The 26,255-nt window shown below is 37.8% G+C and overlaps 1 protein-coding gene across 1 annotated transcript; it reads right to left on the bottom strand.

Moving 5' to 3' along the window:
• Positions 1-857: 857 nt before the first annotated feature.
• LOC114464280 (F-actin-capping protein subunit alpha-2) lies at positions 858-23,601 on the bottom strand. Its single transcript, XM_028448326.1, has 11 exons — positions 23,595-23,601; positions 22,363-22,478; positions 10,690-10,753; positions 9,314-9,365; positions 7,983-8,046; positions 7,006-7,212; positions 5,911-5,990; positions 3,258-3,336; positions 2,559-2,630; positions 2,382-2,444; positions 858-1,535 (listed from the first exon to the last, which is right to left on the bottom strand). The coding sequence occupies exons 1-11, from the start codon at positions 23,599-23,601 to the stop codon at positions 1,395-1,397; spliced, it is 945 nt and encodes a 314-aa protein (XP_028304127.1). The 3' UTR covers positions 858-1,394.
• Between the last annotated feature and the right edge of the window lie 2,654 nt (positions 23,602-26,255).

Here is a 26,255-nt window from a genome sequence, read left to right as displayed (position 1 = left end):
AAATTTGAGACAAAGTCATAATTATAAGATAAAAAAATCATGATTATGAAATGAAATTTTATAATAAACATAAATGTACAAATGATCAATAAATTAATTATAAAATAAAAAGCTATAATCATGAGAAAGTCAGAACCATAAAGAGACAAAGTGATAATTATGAAGTAAAAAGACATTTCTGAGTGGGAAATAAAGACCAAATTATGAGACATTAAAACAAAAACAAAAAAATCAAAATGATAAAATAAAAAGTCTTAAAATAAATTCGGTCTCATAATTTTGAGATCCAGTTAATGTAGTTGACACATCAGTATCACATCGTCCAAAATGTCTTGGAGGTAAAAAAAATAAATAAATATTAATTTGTAAAGCACTTTAACATTTAGTAATCTCAAAGTGCTACAGAGACAAGGGCAGAGAAAAAACATAATTCAACAGATAAAACAATTTAGCAGATAGCCCGGTATATCATTATTCCACACCCACCAGTGGAACTACCTAACAGGGAAATATGCAATTCCATCTACATGCACTTTGAGCATGTTGATTGTGCCATGACGGCTCTCGAACAATGCCTCATGTTGTCCTCTGTCAAAACCCACATCCTGTGCAGTTAATTCTAGTTTTTAAGATTCACTTTAACCAATGTTGGAACTGTAAGAGAAATCATGAGTGAGACGAGGAAGTAGAAAATTTGTAATTTAATGCAACATAATTGTGAATTACAATTAATCTCATGTAAATGATGAATCACCAAAGTGACAGACGGGATGCTTCGTACATGTATATATTACAATGTGCCTCCTGGTATGATACAGATACAGTCAGGGTTGTTCCTAGTAAAAATACGCACTGAGGAGAGAGAGTTATACTGTTTATTGATGCACAGTAGTTAGCGACGGGTGATTGTGTTAGTTTTCAGCCTGTGTGAGAGAGGGGCGTACCAGACTCAACGTACACTGAGCGAGAACCAAAACTCATTCACTGATCATTGCTGGGAGTCAATTAACTTTTAGTTTTAATTTATTACAGTCAGGATTCTTTCACAGTAAGGCTTTGTTCAAGCCGCTTTTCTTCAGATTCAAACAAAGGCGTGGTCTAAATGACGACAATATTGCACATGTGACGCTGTTTTAAGGGGACTTTTTGCATACGTGTGTTCACCCCTGTTCCTATGTCGTACAGGTGAGATTTCCCAGATACCTTCATCATTACAGCGTCAGTAAACAGTTATTAAACAAGTGCTTAGGAGACGTCCTTTGTCGGTTTTTTCTGTTCATACAAAGACAATTCAACTATCCAGTCATGCAACGGTGGTTAGGAGGAGGGGAAGGGGGGAGAAGCAGAACTCAGGAAGGATTGGTTGATTTTTAGCAGGTTGGTTTCTTTTGTTTTTAGGCGTTTTGCATCTCTTTTCCAATTTTGTAGCTCAGGATCTTGTTCCAGTCGATCTTGGTGCGCGTCACGGGAAGCTGGCGTCGTAAGGCTTTGAAGGTAGTGTCCGACATGGTCTGGTAATTCTCATTGATGGCCGTCTGAAAGAAAGGAGAGAACCCATAATTACACAAATTCAAGTGTTTGTCAAACTGGATGACATCACAAAGTCCAAATACTCTACGTTTCTTAAGTATTTATACTCTTGTTCTTTACTTTATTGGGTGATATTTTATTGCAAATGTTATTACACAAATATCTGTACTTTCTACTCTGCCTTAATTTTTAAAAAATAGCCTGCTTCCCTTCTTTAACTTTGCAAAGGAATGACCGTAATTTCCGGACTATAAGGCGCTAATTTTTTCCCACGCTTTAAACCCTGCGGCCTAAACAATGCGGGTGTGTGCGTGAGTGAGCCCGCGTTGCAGATGTGTGTGTGCCTGCCTGTTAGTCCCGAGTAGAGTCTGACACGTGACCGGGACAGGTAGCGAGGAGCGGACCATACTGCACAGACTCTGGCTCCAAATGACGTCAAATTTGCAAGATGGCAGCGCCCCTAAGCGCCGTATTTTGGCTTCCAACAACATTGAGTGGGAACAGCTACAGTGAGAACCCACTGGTTTAGATTGGCAGAGTTGTCTGAAGGGCACCCTCATCAGCCAATAGAGTGCGGTCTATGTGACGATGCGACCTTTGTATGGATTTTCCTTGGAAAATGGCTAAATTTTTGGAATGCGGCCAATATAGATGTGAGCTTTATAGTCCGGAAAATAGTATGTAACAGATGGCGATGAAGAAAAAAGCCAAACACTGTAGAAGTGTGTACTTTTATCTGGGAACATGCTTCTTAAAATCTAGGTTTAGATCAAGTAATGAGTCCAAGGTATTTTTTTTTCGCACACCGTTTCAGTTATTTCTGCTGTAATGAGCAGACACTGACATCCTACCTGATAGTCATTTTCTGCAGCTTTCATGATCTCGACAAACTCCTTCGCAGTTGAAACTTCATTCTAATAAAAAAAAAAAAAAACACAGCCATGAGTAAATCAGTAACTATTCAGTCGTAAACTACACCAACACGTTACAATCACAATATGAGAGCTCTGAGTTTGAGGCACACTCACAGAAACTGTCATGGAGTCCTGAAACTCTTTGTGGCTCACCAGCTGAACGTTTCCATCCTCATAGTAATGGACCTGCAAACATCAGACTTCAGGCTAATGCAGACCATGTGATGAGTCAGGGAAGAGAAAGCGGGGATACAATGTTTCCATTCTTACTCGTTTTACATTCTGTGTCCAAGTCACTCACAGGCTCTTATATAAACAACAGCTGCATATTTAAAGTGTTTTTCTGTCATTTTGGGTATTTTTCTTGTTATTTTGAATTTTTTTGGAATCATTTTGTGTATTGTTGTTATGTTTTTGCTCGTTCTGTGTAGTATTCTTATCCTTAAGTGTATTTGAGTCATTTTGTGTGTTTTTGTTTTTTCATTATTTTTTCTGTAATTTTGTGTAAATTTCTTTTTCTTAATTGTTACTTTGTGTGTTTGGACACAATTTGTGTATCTGTTTTAGGGATTGTACAAAGTTAAACCGAGGGCCACCTAAAAGCCAAAGTTAACCTCCATTTTTAGACTTGTGTAAATTCAACACACAGAATATGCTGACAAAGGATGGGAAACCACGGGGAGAGATTTCCACTTCATACAGACAACAGATGGTAATTAGCCTGTGGCTAAAATCCGACATATTTAGTTACATATGTTCATTAATATCTACCGTTTCTTTTCTAGAAAAATAAATAAAAAAAAAAAAACATACCTGAATCTTCATGATTCCTGCCACCTGAGTGGTGGATGGGGTGATGGTGAACTTCCATTCTGACCTCCAGCGTCCGTTCCTGCACAAAGATCCACTTTTTTAAATACACGTTTCCTGCAACACGTCACAGCAAAGACGTGTGAATAATGTGACATTTTAATTGAATTCAGACTGAAAATAAACAGAGGCAGTAAAACAACACGTCTGTTCTTCAAAGCCTCACAGAATATGAAGCTTTCTAATTAAGATGACAGCTTTTTTCAGCCCTTACAACAGATATCATTTTAAAGCACTACACGTTCTGTTATCATAAAGAATGACAGCATCATCATCATCACTGTCCTTCTGACTCTTCTTCTATTTCAAAAACAATAGTAGAGGTGAATGTAGAAGGCTACCTTTTTTCTGCCTGGGGTCAGCTGTTTACACTGCTTGCACTATTTAATAGCACCTGCAGAGGTGACGAATAACGAAGTACAAATACTTTGTTACTGTACTTAAAGCTGCAGTTTGTAGAATTTTCTTTACGCGCCGTTTTGAAACCGAAACTCAACCTCCCATCTTTTGTGAACGCTCTTAGCAAGTATTCTGATCAATATAGAGTGAGTGACAAATGTATGGACTTTATCTTGTGTTATTGAAAATTTTGCTGGTGTTTTAGAGACTCTGACATGAATAAACGTATCACTGTAGTTACTGCTCTGAGCAGTGGCTGCTGCCGTCGGCTCGTCCCACCCACAAGCACACACAGGGGGCTGCGATCTCAGTTACTCTGAGTGGACTGACAACCATCACTGCGCATCCAGACTATAAAATTAATTCACCTTGAATAAGCTTCTCTTGGTTTACACGCGATTCATCCCATCTGTTCTCACTCTCCCCCTGTGTGTGTGGTGCGGACCTCCACAGTGACGCGGAGCAAAGCAAAGCAAAAGCGATCCGTTCCTCCTCAGTGTTTGTGGCTTTATTTATTTTATCCCAAGTTTTCTGTCCACTCAGAACACTTGGATTACAATATGCTCAAAGACGATTATGGATTTTTTACCAAATAAAACAAAAAATACCTTACAAATCCCACCAAATGTTTTTTTTAATGCTTTCTGTACTTTACATGAGTATTTATTTATTTTACTCCTTGTTTTTTTTTTTTTTATCATATCTGTACTTTCTACTCCTTACATTTTTAAAATGAGCTTGTTACTTTTAAGATCTTAAAAGATGACGTCACAACCTAAAAACATGCAAACCAACAACCGTGACGCTGCTTGTGAAAGGATTTTCATCAGCATGACTCATTTTCACACCATAAAGGGCACGTCTCAATTCCAGAAATGTGAAAAACATGATTCTCTTGAGGCTAAATTAAAAATGTTGGGCAAGTCCCTTAGTTTTATAGTTAACATTTTCAAGTTTTTAAAATGTTAAACTCAAAGCTCTGGGTTTTATGGAGCATGTGCATTTTTTTTTTCTTGAAACATTTTATTTACAAATTGTATTTATTATGAGTGCTAAATTCTCCAGGTGTTCAAAGGTAACAGATTTAATGTATTTCCGTGTAACAGTTTTCTACAAGTTCTTTAAAGATAAAAGATATGGAATTTACTGGTTTAAAAACTCTCTTATTATTGAAGGGAAATGTGTTTTACTTTTTTTTTTTTTTACTTTAGTACATTTAATAGCATGTAGCATTTTACTTTTACTCATGTAAGGGAGCAACTTCAATATTTCTACTTTTACCAGAGCCATTTTTTATTCAAATATCTATACTTTTACTTGATAACTGAAGATTGGTCATTTTGCTACCTCTGCCCTAACACCTGTAACTAAGTTACTACAATAGAAACTTTTGTCAATTTCACTGAAAGCCAGCAGCGCCATCTAGTGAGTAAAATGTGAATCAGCTGTTTTCTATTTTTAGAAGCGTGTATGCATTTAAATAGAAAAAACAAAGTTTCAGACAGCTTTAGAATAGTGTAGTTTCATGGTTTGTGTGAGTGTAAACAGTCAACAGTAGCAGAATGAAATGACATGAGGTCAGTGCCTATGATTTAGGCAGAAGCTTTTACAGTCGGACATGCAGGTAGGAGCAGAACCCACAATGTGTGATAAAAAAAAAAAAAAATAACTTTTTTAACTGCAAATTGTAAGCCTTCATCTGACGATAGCTCATGGTGTAAAATAATCTCTGTGGGCATGGGGCAGGCAGGAGATTCACCAGCACATTAAAGGATCATTAGATCAAACAACTCTGTAATCATGGTCCAATCCAGTGATCATCCAATCACATTAACTCTCTCAGGAGCAGCTGAGTGGTGCAGTTTAGGGAAAGCCTTGTCCTCATTTGTTCACTTTGTTTTAGTAAACGACTCAACAGATGACAGATATTATGGTATGTGAAGGGGACATTAGGGGCTTCTACTACCTTCCATTTTCAACCTTCTCCTTTGGAAATGATGTACTCGCACCTCACTTCATTCCAAAACATATTTTTCTCTGCTGTAACCGATTGATTAGTAAGTCCTACTTGTCGCTTTTCCTTAAGTTGTTTTTATTTGCTCTGTCAAGTGTCTTTGAGTTGCAAAAAAGCACTCTAAAAATAAAATGTGTCATTATTATTATGGAACAAAGTCCTTTCTTTACAAGGTTAACATACCAGAAGTTCTTTGGTTGAAATTGATGGCACTCGATGCACACAATAATGGTTTGATGTCCATCAATGGTTTTCCCATAAATCTGAAAAAAAAAAAACCAGATGAAACACAAACTGATTAGCTTCACTTCCTGGAGCACGGACTGAAGCCGGGGCTTCTGGGTAATAGCTACAGTATTTATGACATGTTGACCTAATTCTGGCACATCATGGTTGGTACAACATTTCATGAAGTAGCAGCGAGTTATCATGACTTTGATAAGTAGAAGAGTTTTAATAAAATGTGTGAAAATTAGGGGTGTTTAGCAGTGGTTTTCAACCATTCTTGGCTCAAGTCTCCCCTTTCTCTTATTCCTGAATCTAAGTACCCCCTTTGTCCAACTACAACATTTTGCTCAATATACATAATACATGTATTTCTATAGTTTCCATCATTTCTGCTCATCTCCTGCCTAGTGTGACCGAGAAGGACCAGTGTATTTTTAGATCATGTTCTAATCAAGATCATTTAGATCATGTGTGTCAAACTCGTGGCAAATCCAACTCTTTGGAGCATCCAATTTGGGCCGCAAGAAAAAGTAAAAAATACGGAGAAAACATTAATCATTGTGTGAATGAAACTCAACAATATTTGCAGGGGCTCACAGTTTTCCCTGTGCTTATATCGCATTAATGCAGTCATTTTTTATTTTAAAATGTTAAAAAAAAAAAAAACTTACAAAATCCTTTAGTTTTCCTTAAGTTATTAAATAATATTTCCTTGTTGGGACTGATATTTGTCACTTATTGCTTGGATGTTGCCGGTTTCTTACATATTTTCTATTTTATATATAAACGTAGAACTGCAAACTAGGGCACAATAATGTTGAAATGACTAATTTTCCCACATAAAATCTGTGGTCCACTTGAGATCAAACTGCTACGTATTTGGTCCCTGATCTAAAATTAGTTTGACACCCTTCTCAAATACCCCCTGTTGTGCCACTACGTACCCCCATTTGAGAAACACAGATCTAGAGGATAAAAGAGAGCCCTGTTATAGAGGTTAGGACTAAACTGATGGACAGTTTCATTTCCACAGCAGGTGTTTGGACGTACAGTGCAGACTCCGTTGGGATAGTGCTCCTTGACGTAGGCCCTGACGGCCGAGTCCACGGCACTCCTCCAGCCCTCAATAGAGGCGTCTCCATCATGGGGCCGCGGGTCGCTGGCTTCCTTCCTCAGGTGATCAAATTTGAAGGAGATCTTGTTCTTGGGGTCCAGCACTCGGCCATTCCCCAGGTCTCCATGTTCTGTGATTAAGACCTGGATCACAAAGAAAAGAAGACAATTAGATGACAGAGTGAGAAGAGCAAACAGAATAACAAATAAAAACAAAATGCAGAGTCAGAAACAAAAGAGAAGCAGCAGTATGATGGAAGAGCATACTTAGCAACGGGAAAGAAAACAAAATACAGATTGGAGGGTGCGGCATTAAACTTTCCCACAACAAAGGAACATGATGACATCTTTACAGCACACGCACACACACACACACACACACCATTAGTCGTGTTTGGCTTCTCAGAGAATGACAAACAGACTGTGCTATAAAACAAGTTATCCTTCATTATCCCAAAGAGGAAAAACACTAAAATTAGACGCGTCAAATTCTTTAAGACACTCAAATCAAAGACGTTAGTGCATTGAAAATGTATAAATGATCACGTGTGAAGTGACAGATCCTGGTTAGAGGAAACACCTTTGATTATCCTAATGGGACTATTGGTGAGAGGGAAACTGGAAATAATGAGTTCTGGGATTTCCATGCATGTCAAACTCAAGGCCCACAGGATCAAGTACAGTGAAAACTTTCATCATTAGGAGCCATTCAGTACCAGACACGTGTAACCGTAAGTGATTTACAGTCCAACTAGTAAGACTGGGGCTCAAACATGTGGAACTTGCACTTTTACCCTTAAATAATGTCAGGATGATTCTGGTCCTGCCCACTTATGATGAAACTGAGGTGTTTGTGGCCCCTGAAGTAAAATGAGTTTGGCTCCTGTGCTTTAAACTTCGAAGTGTGAGCTCACCTGCTCTTCATATCCATCGATTTTTACTGGAGTAAACTGGTCCAAGTTGTACTGAGCAAATGCACTGCAGAGAGAGCGAGAAAGAGAGAGAGAGAGAGAGAGAGAGAGAGAGAGAGAGAGAGAGAGAGAGAGAGAGAGAGAGAGAGATAACTACATTAATCAGTGGAAATGAACCCCAACCTGGATTTGATGCACAAGGACCAAAGCCTTATAAAGCACACAGCAGAACTCCTGATTTAACACGTAACAACCTTTGATCTGGAATCTCCAATCAGTGGGAAATTGATCTGTAAGTTACTAAACATGTTGGAAGGCAAATAAGGAACCAATCAAAGCCTTTAGCTCTCTTAAACTGAGCCAGTGTTCAACTTCCTGAAAAGTCTGTGTGATGTGTGCATGTGCTAGCAGGCAGAGAGGATTGGGGGAAGGTGATTTAGGGAGGGACTCTATAGGTGACTGATGGATAGAGGCAGAAAACTGTCAGTACGTTCACCTACAGCTATAAATGTCTTAAAAATGCATGTAAACGGGGTGGTGTGTAGCTCAGTGGGTTGAGCGCCCGCCCCATATATGGAGGCTGTAGTTCCTCACCTGCAGCCGGTCCCAGGTTCGATTCCCGGCTTGGGACCCTTTGCTGCGTGTCATTCCCTGCTCTCTCTAATCCCCTTCCTGTCAAGCAACTGTCATATAAAGGCCACTAGAGCCCAAAAAATCCTTTTTAAAAAAAAAAAAAAAAAAAAAAATGCATGTAAACAGGCTAGCTCGGCTGGAATCGGACTATCCATAGCTGTAAATAACACGCCCAGATACGACTGACAATCAAGCAAATAGTGCATGTAGCCACGGTAATTTGATAGGATACAGATGCACCGATCAATCGGTGCACCCTTAGCGTACATGTTTGTTTTTAAATGTAAAAAATAAAAAACTAACAGACTCTTATAACTGATAGGAGTTTTCTGTCTGTTTGGATCTTTAAAAAGCTTAGTCTGAATGCAAACCGAGACAACTGAAGGTGTTAAAGTTAGTTTTACACTATTTGAGAGGAGTGCAGGTATATCCTGGTCTGAGAGTAGCCTCAGAGATTCTTGACTGTGAGGTCCATGTTCTGGAAGGATTTCCTCATTTTTTTTTTTTTATTTTTTTTAATGAATGCATTTCTCAACCGCCTCGAACAAATCCATCAAGTATGTAACATTAAAACCTGTTTATAGTGTGTGGTTTATTTGAATTGGCTGTTATGAACAATATTGTTGCATTGTCAGATAGTGTTGGGGAAAGTCTAAACAGTTATTATCAGAGGCCAGTAAAACACAAGGAGAGAGACTTACTGCGCTGCACCTTCCCTGAGAAGATTGTCATTGTTGAGCAGCAATCGCACGTCTGAGGAGAAATAACAGATCATTAGAGAGTTTGTTGACTACATGTGAGAACCTGAGCTGTCACAGTGGTGCACATTGGCACCAGCTGTAGTGAAACTGACACAGAGACTGAGATCAGTGGAAAAAGCTGTGAAGTCACAGGAATAAACACTAACACACACTCTAATCACAGCCTAGTGAGAGTTCTCCTAAGGTGATGACATTCATGAATGCAGGAAGACACCAGACGATGGTGCTGTTGTGTGTGTGTTTTTTTTTTTTTTTTTTTTTAAATCATCAGTCAGGGCAGCATCAAAAATTCTACAATCAAATGATCTCAAGTGATGGAAGAGCAATGGGATCAAGATCATAAAAGTCACATTACGTAGAATCAAATGTTTAACTTTCAGCCTGTGAAATAGTCTATTCATAGTATCGATGATCATCCTCATGTTTCAGATGAAAAATTGAAATGGGAAGTGATTTCAGCATTCTGTCTGCTTTACTTTATAAACATAAATAATAGTAATATAATAATAAATAGAGAAACCAGATGAAATTTCCATCATAATAAATATGGGAAAGCCATAAGAGTAAAAGCATCTCACTGAAAAATTATTTTAGTAAGAGTAAAAGTCACCTATGCTGAGTACTTGAGTCAAAGCCTTAAAGGAGCAGTTATTCTCTGTACTAAAATATCAAAAGTAACAGTAAAGTAAAAGGACTTCTATCCTCAGGATTTGTCTTTAACAGTCCATGATTATTACTCTCTAACTTCAGCAACCAGAGCATCAGCTGTGCACTGTTAAAGAGAGAGTAAAGGTCCCTTAGGAGAGCTCTTCTTCTCTGCTTCATTGTCTACTACCAAACTGCAGAGTTGGAACTGTCGCCCCCTGTGGTCAGAGACTATTTTTCCGGGCACAACTGTTTTTATCCACTTTCCGCATAAATATTTTAATGAGGACATTTCAAAGGTTTTAGGCCACATATGTAAAAACAGTGGAGGATACCTTTAAACAATCTAAGCTTTACCAAAGTAATTTTTCAGTGATATATAATTACTCAAGTATTTTCGATTATAAACAACTCACAACAGTCTAAACCCAGCTAATGTCCTGCTCTGTTTAAGATTGATTACTATTACTGATTACACATAGATTACTAAAATCCTTGCGGCAGCACTAACTCACTTCATGTTGGGGGTTCTTCTAAATCCCAAACAATGATTTGTGGATCAGAAAATTTGACTAAGAATTCTGAAATAAAAACTAAAAAAAAAAAATCAAAATCTGACTTTTTTTTTTTTATTAAAAAAAGATTCAATAAACAAATGTCACTGTACTCACCATTAAACACTTCATTGAACTCTCCTGGTGGGGCATGGATGACAAAGTTGGCTGCTATGCGTACCTTCAGTGAAAGATAGAGAAAGGTTAAACGATTGGACAGACTGAGCACAAATGTCCTACTCAAGCTGTAATTCAAATCATTTTTTAGCTTCTTTATGAAGGAAATGTTCTCTTCTTTTTATTTGCAATCCCTGATCAGAGGTAAAGATTAGCGCTGGGTGAGATATAACAATGGATGCAGAAAACCAGTTCTTCCTACAGGTTGGAGCACCTCTAATCTCCTCTAGCATCTCCAACAGTCTCATAAACTACAACAGGAAGAGATTTTTTAACTGCTGCTGCAACCGAAACCATGAAGTCTGTCCAGGCTCCTGCCCTGAAACGAGCGACGCTACTAACTTTGTGAATCTACGTCACGGACAACAATTTGATACGCACCTCGATACACTACCTTCTATACAATACATTAGTGATACATTGAACCCCCTGGCGATACATTACAATTCACCTGTTTTTTCCCCCAATTCGATACTGATTTGATAATTATACACAATGTGGTACAATGTGATACGATGAGATTCAACATGATGCAAAGAAATTATATCAAAAATTTAACAAGTAAATAAGTAGCTGCAATTCAGTATGGTACTAGAAGCAGATGATTTATTGTATTCCTTACAAGCACTGCAGCAAATTTAACAAATGTTTTTGCTAATAATCAAAATATAGGATACAATATGAAAAAATTGTAACCGACTCTGAAAACAGGAACAAGCGGGTCAGAAAATGGATGGATGAATTGGATGGATGGATGAAAACTTGATGCAACCATGAATTTTACCAATGCAGGCATCCATTCCTTACACGCGACACAACTCACTCACATGTACTGTCCCTTAAAGTGACATAAACTGAAGTGGGTCACATCTTGCTAATGTATAGCTGGTGGTAATTTAAGAAGAATCCTCTTTCTGTGAAACTTAATTGAAAAAAAATATTGATATATATTTTGTATATCGGTATTTTAAGCAAATATGTATCGTCCAGCCCAAGTTGGCACCCGAAAAAAAATATATATGCAAGATAAAAAAGAAATGTAAACAACTAAAACAGATTATTAGCAGTAAACACACAATGCAATTAGATCAAAGTCAAAATCACAGTATTCAAAGGCTGAATTCAGTGATGAAACATGACAAAAAAGCGAATAAATAATGAAGCCCATCCGTTCACAATATTATAAAATTTCACACGATTGACTGAGCAGTAAAATAAAAATATGGGCCATCTTCAGTTAATTAATAATAATGCATTTACTAGAAACAAAACGGATTAACTTATTTTAATGTTTCAGTTTATTTGCAGCTAGGGATGTAACGATTCACTCAACTCTCGATACGATTCGATTCACGATACTGGGTTCACGATACGATTCTCTCACGATTTATTTTACAAAATGGGACTGTAGACAAATTTTTTTTTTGGGAAAAAAACTAGAAAATACGGTACTATTTTCCTTTTATTTTTCATTGTCAAAAGAATTCCTTGATAAACTATTCAAAACAATGCAATTTAACTAAAAATAAATCTTGAATGAAATAAATAAAGGAATAATACAAATGAAAATGAAGCCTATTAATTTAAATTCTGGTTCTATAATAAACAATGCAAAACTGCATAATAGTTATTTTTCTTTTTAAAAGTGCAACTGAAAATGTATTTTGACAATTGGACTTTAAATAAAAAAAAAAACCGTGATTGCAATGATTTACGTCATATTTGTTTGGACCAGCAGAGGGCGCTGGTAATACAGTGGTCGGTTGGCATGCAGATATCTTGCAGTGAAGAAGAGAAGCTATGCTAGCAGGCAGAGCTAATAGAAAAACGTGACTTTTACAGATATTCAAGTAATATTACAGATATTCTTTCGGTGCTAAAGGGGTAATGAATCATTTATTAACATATTTAAGAGTAGAAGGTGGCCAGAAAGAAAGTATAAGCAGACTCCGCCCGCCGCCTACACTCTGCTGGTTAAAAAAAGTACTGCGATTCAATTTTCAGAAAATCGATATAAACCGTGATACCTATGAATCGATTTTTAACTGCCTTACGATTAATCGTTACATCCCTATTTGCAGCACAGTATTTCACCTTATTTCTCTGCTATTAAAAAAAAAATATTGACCTCTATAGTCAAAATTGTATGCGTTTCAATTTCAGGTATCTTACATTTTAATGTCATTATTTGCAAATAGTTTAAATCAGTTCTCTGTCCTAAATGCTACTTTAATTTTGATGTTCTAATGACGCATTGAAATAAAACATATAGCACATTATTATTAGTGTCAGGCTTCTGCAGATCTCTACATTGACTTTTGCTCCATCATCATCATCATCATCATCACCACCTCTCTGCTGCCGCAGCACACTTCTTGTTTCCAGGTCACATGTCTAATTGACAGCCCATCCCTCCTGACTTACAACCATATAAGGACAAAAGTAAGTGCTCACAGACAGCTACACGCAAACATGCACATATACAGTCACACCATCACTGGCTTCAGTACAGGTTCCCTTAGGACTCACAAGCTGGTGCATCAGAAACAGAAATGTACGCGTGTGGTTTACACACACCGCTGATAAAAGATGCACAGAGTTATGGCACTGCTGCAAAGCTGTGGATTGATTTATACTAATGAGCAATACAGTGAGCGAGCGTGTGTGTTTGAGAGAGAAATAGAGAGAGATGGTAGCAGATTAGAGATGATCTGCATTTGTATAATCCTGTGTTCACCATGGTGACCCACTTACTGCAAAGGAAACCAACTACATTTCATAAACAAAGCTTTTTAACATCTGGGGAAAAACATGTAGTTCCTATGTGTGGGCAGCACTGGCTTTCACTCCTTTCATGGTTCGACTATAAATGAGCACAGCAGACGGGGGCGGGGCCACTTCCTTTCACGTGCTACAATGCTGGATAAACAAACTTAACAGCTTTTTTTCAGGCATCAATTGATGTTGCTCGTCTGATACGGTAATGCCTGTTGTCAACTTGATCATTTAACCTTTGGTTTCCCTGTCAGGATGTGTGTGGGCTCACTGAATATATCTTCCTTGGCATTGCACATTATATAGTCATAGCACATTTATAGCTGTCCACGTTGGTGCAAAAACACCGCCATTGATCACAAGCAAGATCATTTAGAAAGACATTATCTACAGTTGCAGACCTGAGGTAAAGATAAAGTCTATGGCTGATCAGATGCTGTCATTGATCAGGGCCCCCATGCACTCAGTCAATTTGTGTCAAACCAAACTGCCCTGAATTTTAACAGCAGAGCAATGTATGTAAGGAAATCAGATTTAACTTCCTTAAACAAAAATATATATATGGAACAGATACCCCCAGCCTCAACTACATGTTCAGGGACATTTTCACCATATTTACCACAGCTGATTAAAATAATAGCGCTACAAAATACTGCTCGATCTCACAATAATTGAGAGTACTCTGTTTCGACTTCTGAAATCTGAAGCATCGAAAGATACAATTATTTACACATTTACCTTAATCCCTTTCAAGCATCTTTGGCATGGAGTTTTAGTATGTCAGTATTTACCTCAAATTAGAGAATGCTGATAAAACAGAAAAATTACAGAAATGGTTGCTCTGAAACAGAACTTTTGAAAAACTGATTGAAATCACAGAATTAACTTCCTGAAACAAAAAGAGCTATACAACACAGAATGTCCCTTTCTTATATGTTCTGGAAGAACATTTTTTACCCCATTAAACATGTTATCAAATGATTATGTTTTTAGCAAATGTTTGAAAGACATAAGAACACAAACAAAACTATATTGCACAAAATCTAGCGCTACAAAATTTTTTGCAAAACTGCACAATCTCACACTTTCTTGAGAGATTGGTTGATATTTGAGCTCACTGTTAACACTTCTGATTCTGAAACATTGAAAATTTTAATTATTTACAAAATTTTACTTAATTAATCCCTAATAGAATTTTTGGTCCTTTGTGTAGTTTATCGGTTATTACATCAAATTAGGAGTAGCTGTTAAAAGCAAAAATCAAATACCCTGAAACAAACTTTGATGAAATTTTAAATGGAGGGGCTAGTTGGTTACCACCACATCCTTATACAATTCACTAGTCATCCCTTCACAATGCTCATGTTTCTTTGGACAGCCTGGAGATGGATCTGTTAAGTTCAGAGTGTTTAAGAAATGCAGTCCATAGGTTTACATGAAACGTAAAGTTAGTTAGATATGTTGAAGAGGTAAAGCCACAGATTTGTTTGCTTTATTGTTGTAATCTGTGCTTTAAGTTTATATTTTATATTTATTAAGACCAAAGAGCTGTCAAAGGACACTAGAAACAAAATTTTAGCCCTGCACCAGGCTGGTAAGACTGAATCTACAATAGGCAAGCAGCTTGGTGTGAAGAAATCAACTGTGGGAGCAATTATTAGAAAATGGAAGACATACAAGACCACTGATAATCTCCCTCGATCTGGGGCGCCACGCAAGATCTTACCCCGTGGGGTCAAAATGATTACAAGAACGGTGAGCAAAAATCCCAGAACCACACAGGGGGACCAAGTGAATGACCTGCAGAGAGCTGGGACCAAAGTAACAAAGGCTACCATCAGTAACACACTATGCCGCCAAGGACTCAAATCCTGCAGTGCCAGGCGTGTACCCCTGCTTAAGCCAGTACATGTCCGGGCCCTTCTGAAGTTTGCTAGAGAGCATTTGGATGATCCAGAAGAAGACTGGGCAAATGTCATATGAAAATAGAACTTTTTGGTAAAAACTCAACTCGTCGTGTTAGGAGGAGAAAGAATGCTGAGTTGCATCCAAAGAACACCATACCTACTGTAGAGCATGGGGGTGGTAACATCATGCTTTGGGGCTTTTTCTCTGCAAAAGAAGAATGATCCCAAACACACTGCCCGGACAACGAAGGAGTGGCTTCGTTGTACACAGTCCTGCCCTTGAGTCACAAAACTCTAGCACTGCAGTGCTAATAAAGTTAGGATTTGGCAGAACAAAGGGGAGCATTCGTATGAATATAAAGGGGGCTTATTCTGTGTAGAATCACATGATCGATTTGATTACGTCATGTACCCTGTCGACAGAGGACTGTGTGAAGTGTGCAGAGCCGAGTCTGGAGGAGCATCAGAGAACCAACATTTATACAACTTGTAATTTCATGTTTAGAGCTGACAACAAGCTTTGACCCTGTTGTGCCTCAACAATCAGTGGGAGAAGGTTACTGAGTTAAGTATAGAGAGATAGAGATGATTCCTATATGTTATGCAATGTATCCAAAAAGCTAAACTGAGACATCCAAAGACAAAATTAGAAGAATTACAGTGTCCAAATCAATTTTATGTATATAATGTTTTTTTTTAACGAAAAAAAACATTTAATTGCGCTAACATATACATAGCACATAAATGCTTGGTCACTAGGTATCAGTGAAGCACATCAGACCTTGTTAAACTGAGCACTTTTATAAATGTATGTGGTTACTTTCTTTTTTTTTTTTTATTTAAAAACTTAACAGAATCAGAATTTGCTGTAGTTAAAGGTAAACTTTTTTTGAAAACTGTAATTAGACAGTTTGATGAACATACCACTAGTTTTTGATTTTGGTACTTGGATAAAGTTAGTTACCATTTACTTGTTCTCGCAAGTTAAAAAATTAAATAAATTGTATTTCATACCATCTTGTACTTGTAAAGTTGAAATTTGTAATTACTGATATTGCGATGTATCGCAATGTACTGTATATCATATTGTTTAGTATCAGTTGTCTTTGGTTCCAGCATGTCTTGGGGCTGGTTTTATCTTTAGCATTGTCTATAAAATTATGATTCACTACTTTTCCTTGGAATAGGATATGACAGTTATTAGGGGTCAATGTCCATCTGCAGCACGAATAAGCCGTGAAATATTGAGCACATAAGAGTTAATACAAGCCAATACAAGCCTGCATTCAAAACCTCCTAAGCTAAAATGCAGAAAAATTGTGTCACAAATTAAATATTTATATCCGCTGGCAGTAATTTAAAGTAAAATTACATATTTTAAACAAATTTCAGCAGCCTCACACACACAAATTCTGGCAGAGTGTCAGATTCATGCATTAATAAAATGTTGGAGAAACTCCAGTATACAACCATCTTTAATTTTTAACGACAAAGAAAACAAAACAAAAAAAATTCTTCCCCACTAGACAACTTGCAGATAGCACAAAGTCAAGAGTCGCTATGGCCTCCTCTTCATCAAAACGAAAGCTTATAAAGATACACAAGCTCAGGGACTTTTTCTTTAAGTACAAAAAAAGAAGTGACAGATCTAACAGATTGCGTAACATTGGCTTCCTGTAACACCCGTGTGGTTCCTCTGCTGCAATCAGGAAGTTGGCAGCACTGAGAGTGAAAAGGCTTTGAACTATTTCTTGCAGAGATGAAACACTTTCAGGCGATTTAATCATTTACGAATGAAAACACTTTTATTGTGTGGTTTCCAATCAGATATTTTGGGAATGATGCTGACACAACCAACATTAACAGATGGATGTTCCTCAGAAGACAAAATTAGAAAGATTTCCCTAAAGATAAGCTCCCACTGTATTTAACACAGAAGCAGTCCCAGCACTGCACCATTTCTCTCAGTCACAGATTCCATTATTGTGGCCTCAGTGGAGTTACATGAACATGTTTATAATATATTGAGGCATGTGGCCATAGTTAATAACAATGCAAAAAATAACATTATGTTACTACGAACTCAGCATGATTGGGGCAAGAAAAGCTAATAATTGTAACATCTCAAAACATCTTAGTTTGTTTTCAGATATTTTTAGGAAGGAGACCAATTACATTCGAAACAAAAGCTGCTGGTTTGTTCACAATCAATCATGAAGAGTAAGTTCATGTGTTTTGGGGTTTGTACTTTGTTTTTATGTGTGATTTCTTCATGTAGTAAATTATCATTTTTGCAACTTTATTTCTGAATGTTTTTTTATATTGTATTCCAGAAACAGAGTTTTTCTTTTCCTAATTACTAGTCCTTAAAAGTCATTTTGTTGACTGTAGCGTAATGGGTTTTTATTACAGTTTTTAATAAAATAAAAGTGATATTTCTAAATGTTGACAAAGTATAAAATGTCCTTTGAACGTGTTTCCTTTGAAGGTTGTTTTGGAGCCTAGAAACTCCTGTGAAATCTCATCTTTGCGGCAGAAAGATGGACGCTCAGAACCTCCTTATAACACTGTATTCCTTTGTTGTTTCACGTCTAATGTGGCAGTAATAACTTTAAAGTATAATGCTTAGAAATGTCCCGATCTCCTCTTCTGTTTACACGTACCGCACTACGTTTTCTCGGAGAGAAGTGATCATGTGACCAAGTACGTCACGTTCTGTGACACGTATTTGCGGAAAAAGTGTTTCCATGGCGCCTTTGCAACACATTTCAATATCAAAACGTCTGAAATTCCTCCGAATGAAAGCGCAAAAACTTTTTTGCAATATTTCAGTGTTTTTTCAAAATTCAGGTGTTTCTATTACCAGCTTTTATTGCGCTATTTAAATTTTGCAAATTTCCAAGGGTAATAGAAACAGCTTGTGTTACTGATTAATGTTCCTCATTTTAACTCAGTAAAGTTTTTCTTCTTTGACTTCAATCATATTTTGGGGTATTATAACAATTTGTGTTCATGTACAGTATACAATATATCCAGTGTATATCAATGTCTTTATTACATATATTGGCTATTGACTGATATATCAATTATCGGCAGATACATCAGATATCAGCTTTTAAATCTAACTACGGGACGACAAGATTGAACTGGCACCCTGTCCGGGGTGTACCCCTTCCTAGCACCCAATGAAAGATGGAGATAGGCAGCAGCAGAGTGAGTTAGAAAATGGATAAATGGACCATTAAAAACTGATAAACTATTTATAGCTGAGAAAAAGTTTAGTTTGGCTTTCATAATTCAATTAAAGAGCTTTTGAGTGAAAACTGAGCAACTTTCATTCAGTGTCACAGCGTCAGACAAAGGTATGGATCGGTTCTTTGTGCTGCATCTCAGAAACCGTAGGAGGCTCACACCAGATGGTAGATTATTTTGAACTAATGCACCGTTGAGACAGATATCAGTGCACAAAATGCAACTCTGCTGTTGTTGCATTCTGTAGATGGACGATGGGCGTCGTAAATGGCTGCTCCGGTGTGTTGATGTGTGTTCTTTCGCTGCAACTACCAAGTCAAATTCCTAGTATTGTTCTAAAGTGTACCTGGAAAATAAATCATTCTGATAGCTGCTAGCAGATAAAGAGCATCTTCCGTTTCAGTTCAACGCAGTGTAAAGCTGCCTGTGTCATGCTACCAGCCCTGCACCGACTCAAATTGTTTTATTGAAAACTTGATTTTTTGGTTAAAACTACAGAAAATTAAGGAATAAATTATCTAAAATAGGCATATAAAAATTAAATTAAAAAAATTCACAAACATCCTAAATATTCAATTTGATTATGATTTAAAATTGATTAATGGCAGAGCACTAATATCCAGGTATCAAACTATAAAAAACAAAACCTTAATTGTACTAAATTAAAAACCAGCAATAGTCAGCTACACACCACTACATCCAAGCTCTGATATGAAGTTCTGAACCATCGATGGGTCGATGAGCGCAGTGCTGCAGTCACACCACTGACAATTTCCTACACTATAAAAATACGCGTGACTCAGGCTGATCTGGCCGTTACATAAACAAACTGGAAGCTACAAATATTATCATACCAATAACAACCCAATGTGCTATTAGCCATTTACAAGTTTGATAGGATTTTGACATGAATAATTAATCTCTATGTATAATGAGCTAAAATCTAAATCACGATTAATTGAACCCTCTATGATGGACTTCGGTAAATGTACGATTATCCCACTCTCAACCCTATTCTGTAAATATTATAGTTGTCAAAGTTAACGCGTTAATACTGCGTTGACACATTATCTTATTAACACCGATAATATATTTAACTAGTGATGCACTGAAAATTCAGTCACCAAAAATTTTCAAAAACACTTTTTTTCACCAAAACAATCAGACCAAAACAGCATATTGAGATGATGCGAGAAAACACAGCAGAGCGGCCATATTTCAATGCATCTGAGCTAGAGCTGCACGATTATGGCCAAAATGACAATCATGATTACTTTGATCAATATTGTAATCAATATTATAGTCACAATTATTTATCATGTTAGGAAAAAAAACTGTGCTTTTAAACAAACAATGTGTGTAGATATTATATTACAGTACAAAATTAACCTTTAAATAAAAATTATAATAAAAAAATTATTTAAAAAAAAAAAATCAACCCAAAATTTTAAAAAGTACCAAAGGCAAATGGAATAAATTCATTATTACAGAGTGCAGTTGGTATTTTGAATGTAGATATTGCCGCTGATCAGGGTAATTTAATTGTGGCAAACAAAATTGTGATCATGATTAAAATTTGATTAATTGTGCAGCCCTAATCTGAGCACTAAGGCAAATGTTAAGAAGGACCACGGTTAGAAAACAATGAAAAGTTCACTCTTAAGTGCCATTAATGTTTCAGCGTCACGGACACACTGTGGCCTGACATTAGCAGCGCACTTGCAAAAAATCCACACTACGTGTCAGAAGCATTAATTATTTAATTCGGCTTTAGACTGTACTCGATCCTCATTACTTGGATGTTAAAATAAAGCAGCGTGCACAAGAAATGATGCACGGCGCTTGGAGAGTGATGGAGACAAGCTGAGAGCAGGAGAAGGTGAGCAATGATAATATGAACAGACTACGCTGTGATAAAGCAGAGAAGCAGCTCTTCAGCTTGGCCAACAACTTTCATTTCTGTGCATCTCTAATTTTAACATGCATTAATCGCAATTTTCTTCTTTTTTTTTTTAAACATTAATTGGAGGTTAGTTAGCACATGCTTATTGCCACCATAAATAATGACGCCTAATGGGAAGTTGAGGCCTAACATGTCTGGGAAGTGTAGTTGTATTTCCCCTTTGCGATGCAAAGTGTGTCAACGGGGCTCAACATCTACTCTTCTATGCTGCAGATTGGAGACAGTATCCAAAGTTCAGATGTTTATTTTTTATTTTATTTTATTTATTTACGGTGAATGAGGATGTCCCGATATAGACAGTGGTATCACTATCAGGACATACCAGTATTGGTAAATCAATGACAGCAGGGTTGTAAATACACACTGTACACGTCAAACATCTACATACTGTAACGTGCTGGTAGTATACTAACTACATTCAATGTAACAGATTAACCTGTGACTGTTGACCTACATAAATATAATGTACGAGCACAAGTAAAAAAGAGGTTTAATTTAAATAAATTAACAATGGGACAAATACAGTTCATTTTGTAGAGAATCAAAGCAGCTGTATTTACACAAATAGGTACTCCTACCAGTGAGTGCACAAAGCTGAGTACTTGTATTGGAAAAAATTGGACTAGGATATAACAATAAGAAAATAAAGCACTGTTAATATGAATTATTATTCATGGGATCTTTTTTGAAAGTGTCTATTCGTATGGTTGCTGTACGGACAACCCCCAGTGCTACTGGTACGTTTACCGAAGTACACCTACGTTATATCGAACAATTTTTAGGGTTAGGTTTAGTCACGTGACTTAAACTGACCGATGGCTGACCAATCACGTGACCTAAACTGGCCAATGAGGGGTACTGCCTATGGATCGGATGTCAGTATATTGATTCGGTAACCGTAAGGATAGCCACTACTTTCTTTTATTTTGTTGACATACTATAATTAAATGTCCTTATATTAAATAATCATTTTAATACAAAAATATCCTTTGTCTGTGAACTTTTTCGAGGAGCAAACAGTTTCAAAACATCTGATTTTAACTTAATCTAAATCTTACAACAACACAAGCTGTACGTAAGCAATGAGACAATCAGATATAACAACAATCAGATTATGACCTTTATCGTATATATTTCTATTTTTATGGGTCTGATATTAAGAAATTGTGTTCAGGTAGAGTTTGCCGTGAATTAGTTGTGGCCCGGCTGCTGGGAAAGTGGGAGGATTTTAATGGTTTAAATACAATTTATAACACGGACATTTGTGGTGAAGTTTGGGTGAAATGTGTCTGGTCTACAGCCGGATCGGGGCGTGTAGCGCCCGGCGGTTAGCCCGCTGTGGCTAGGCTAACCTCCATAACCCCGCTGCTGACATCAGGGCGGAGTAAAACTTCCAGAAAACAGTTCAGCATGAAGAAGACAGCCGCCCTGACACAGTAATAAATCTATAGGACAGCCAAAGGTGCGCTCAGATGGTTTCTGAGTGTTTACCGTGGCTTCTATTTTGAGCACAGCCCGTACATGGAGCCTCCGTTTAAGGCTCACAGATGAAATTGAGCTAAAAATAATATGAGCAACCCGCGGCCTGGGATTTACCTCCCGCTAACACCAGCCCGGTCCACACCGGGTACAGAGGTAGACCTGGGTATAATACACATCATATTTAGCCTCTGCTGCTCCCAGCTCGGATCTGTCATTTATATCAGGGCTTCTTACCTTTTCCTCGTCGGATAGCTGCTCTTCATGGTCCGCCATCTTTTCTTCCGCCACCAGCAGCTTGTCAGAGCGCGGTGACGTCACGCTCCGGGTGTATCCCGGGCTCGTGACTAGTGCTGAAGAATTTTTTATTTTATTTATTTGTTTATTTTTAAAATAAATAATGCTGAAAATTATACAATATAAACCAGATAACATATAAATAACGCATTTAATAGACCAAAAAAAAAGTTTATGGAAACCAAATTACAAAATTATAATTGTGGGATACAAAGTCATAAAAATGAGATAGAAAGTGTATTCGTACGGTCGCCCCCCGTGCTATTGGTACGTTTACTGAAGTACACGTACGTGGCGTTTGGGGTTATGGTTAGGTTTAGGTTATAACCCAATATCACAACAATTTTTAGGCTTAATTAGGGTTAGGTTTAGTTATAGTCACGTGACCTAAACTGGCCAATGACTGACCTATCACCTGACCTAAACTGGCCAATGAGGGGCGCTGCGTACGGATAGAATGCCGGTATATTCCGAGCAGTTTAGAGAAAATAATAATTGTGAAATATTTAATTATAATAAAATAATAATAATAAAACAAATTTCATAATAATATTACCATATTTTACAATTTAAGGGCCATATTATATATTTGTCTGTTATTTATCAAAGTTTTATTTATTTAAAAATGTTGTTTTTATTTATTTAATTATGAATTTAAAAGTTTAAATAGAGAGATACATATTTTGCAAACGCATCTGAAGTAGCCTACTCGTTAATTAGCAGTCATTAATATTGGACCATGGTTGATTGATAAGGCTGTAATCTAATATGTGTGTACTAAGGCTAAAAACCTGCTTTATAGAAGACCGGTGTTCTTGGTTTGTGACATACACCACTAAGATGCTGCCTTGGCCACCCTGTCTCAGTCGCTGCCATCCACTAGATGGAGATCCAACACTGTTACCTTCCAACTGTAGTTTCATCTTATGATTCACCTACTGGTCACGGTGCCACTGTGAATATACTCTGTAACTTAACACTTAATACCAAAACCACAGGGATGGAGGAGGGCCAGACTGGTTAAATATTATCACAGATGGTACAGTGACTCTTAGTTTCAGGATGTTCAGATCATTTGTCGTCAGAAAGAACCATAGACTGGTCTCCTTATATCCGGCACTTTGGGATTTTACTCCTGACACCACATCAAAGTCTGTCCTTGGTGACGGTACTAGTCATGGTGACCCTGTTAATCTGCAGAACTTGGAAGATCTTAAAGAGTAAAAACCCTGATGAGAAATGTCACTTTCTGTTTTAGTGGTTAACTGGTCAGAAATAATTGGATTCACTTTCCTTTGCCTCTGAACCAGAAAGCTGAAAGGTCAAGTTTGGGTGTGGTTTATGTTCCCAGTCCCATTTCACACACACTTGTCATTGCTAAATGGGTGAAGCCAATTATTGTCACCTTGCCCAGTTTCTGAAAAATGAGTTTTTTAAATAGACTGAAGTATCTTCCATCGAGTTATTCAATCCTTGCCTTTATTCTCATAGTGGGAGGAGACAAATCAGCTCATCTCTGCTGTCTAAGGGGGGGGGGGGCGCACAGACTTGGACAGAGACTCCTTTGTAAGAGCAGTGTTTGAGCCTGTTGCTTTCATTGCACATTGTTAAATAAACCTGACATCATCAATGAACGTTTACCTGCAGGATGTGGGGTGGAAGGCCAAGGATCAGCTCTCATCATATAGGATTCTTTTAGTTTGCATTACGTTACATACGTTTACATTAGGCAGCTGAGTCATAAGCACTTTGAAGGGTTCTTGTTTAACTAGGGTAAATGCCTGGAGCTCAACAACCTATTGTTAATTTCAACAAGATGAATGGTTACACTACTAGTTGATAATGAGTCAATAATCTTAAGTCTTTGAGTCTGATGATCCAACATTATCAGCTGTTAAAACAAAAAACTAAGTATTGAGTACTTTAGCTGATTCTGGAAAATCTTTGTTACTGTGCCCCAATGGCCACTGTTGTGATCCTGCTGTGAAATGGTATTTTATTTTGTATTGTGTGCTGTGTTTTGTATTGGTTTTATTTTTGCAGTGCATTTTAGCTTTTGTTTTATGAACCTTATCAATCACATGCTGTCATTTGATCAACCCCATCACATGACTATGTCCAACCCCTGAGGCTAATCAACACACCTGAGGTTAATCAGCACCTGTGGCTGGAGCACAATAAAAGGGGCAGACAGGAGAAGGAGCAGGGGAGGAAAAACGACACAGACAGGAGAAGGAGCAGCAGGGAAGCTGTGGGTCCGCCCCAGGTTCCCAGGGGCAGAGGAGGACTCTGCCCTCCAGGTTCCCAGGGCACAGGACGGCACACGCATCGGGGACCACAAGCACGCCGGGATCACAAGTGTTGCGAGGCGATATACACGCAGGGGCAGAGGAGGACTCTGCCTTCTGTGTGAGTACCCTATGGGACCGTAGTAACACTTGTTGGACAAAGTCAGATCGGGGATATTGTTGTGGGACGTTTGACTGCCGGTGGTTGTTCTGTGTAGGTGTCCCAGCGTGTGGAGGGCTGGAGCCAGCGGGAAGTATCGAGACTGATTGGAGTGTTAAGAGCCACATACACGCAAAGGCAGAGGGGAACTCTGCCTTGCCCTGTAAGTGACGTGGCAACACCCCTCCTTCGGACGTAGTCTCGGACCCCCGTGCTGGCCTATGTTTTGCATTTTCAGGGGACCCTGAGCCTGTGACCAGTGGGATCTACCGCCTTGGGACAAGGGAGAGCGGAGGACTTGGGCGTAGCTGCACATTGCACTTTATTGTGGACAGTGACTTTTTCCCCTATTTTATTCGTTCCTTAGCCCACATCGTTAATGGATTTTAGCATATGTTGATTTTAATTTGTGGGCATTTTAATCTGTTCTCTCTTAATCTTTTTAATAAATTTGTGACATCATGGTTGCTGTCCTCCTTGGTAACTAAGAGGTGCTCACACCCGGTCGCTTTACTCTCCCTCCATAAACATTTGGTCAATTCACTGTTATTCAAACTTCCCCAGCAACACCCCACCCCCATTACAACTGTTACATGATGTTTTTTTAATTCGGAATTGATAATTCCGAATTTAGTCATTCAGAATTAAAGTGTTCTGCTTTGCGTTTACATGAAAATAGTAATTCCCGAATTTAGGTTTACATGGAAAACCGGTTTATTTGCCTATATTCAATTCTGCTTTTGGTCTGGGGGTTGGGAAGGCTCTGATTGGACAGTGGGAGAACGTGACATATTCACGTCTGTCAGGAAAAAACACAACAAACCTTTTATTTTCAGCTCCAACATAGAACACCACATGAGAATTGTTTTCACTTTTATTTTGATTGTAGTTTTGAAGTAGCCGCTTGACAAAAACAGTTTTGCTTTCAGAGATGGAGCAGAAGGGAGATCAAAGTCTGTACTTTGGTCAATCAAAGTCAGCGGTTATTGCAACAGTAGTTCTGTCTCTACTACACTGGACGTTGAGTGAATAAAGAACTTTATAATGATCTGCGCGTCATAAGTGAAGCTGTGGTGCTTTGTGCCCCAATGAAGCCTGTTCTGTTTGCTGATATCTGTGTGTGTAATAAGTCTGTGTCCATGTGAATGTCCAAATATTTATACCTCCGTCCATCCACTCTTTTCATTATATCCATGCTTTCTAAGGCTCTTATTAAATAATTTAGTCTCAGTTCAAGTCCGGACTGCCATCTTGGATAATGTTTTCACCAGCGCGTCATCGAGGCCAGTCGCATGTGCAGAACGACCGAAATTAACTTAAAGAGGAATTAGGAGTTTACAAGGTAGAGGAATTATTTAATTTGGAATTAAAATTGGAATTAACCA

Source organism: Gouania willdenowi, chromosome 6, assembly GCF_900634775.1.
Source record: "Gouania willdenowi chromosome 6, fGouWil2.1, whole genome shotgun sequence".
NCBI lineage: Eukaryota > Metazoa > Chordata > Actinopteri > Blenniiformes > Gobiesocidae > Gouania > Gouania willdenowi.
The sequence above is the reverse complement of the archived record's forward strand: the minus strand, read 5'-3'. Positions and strand labels throughout refer to the sequence as shown.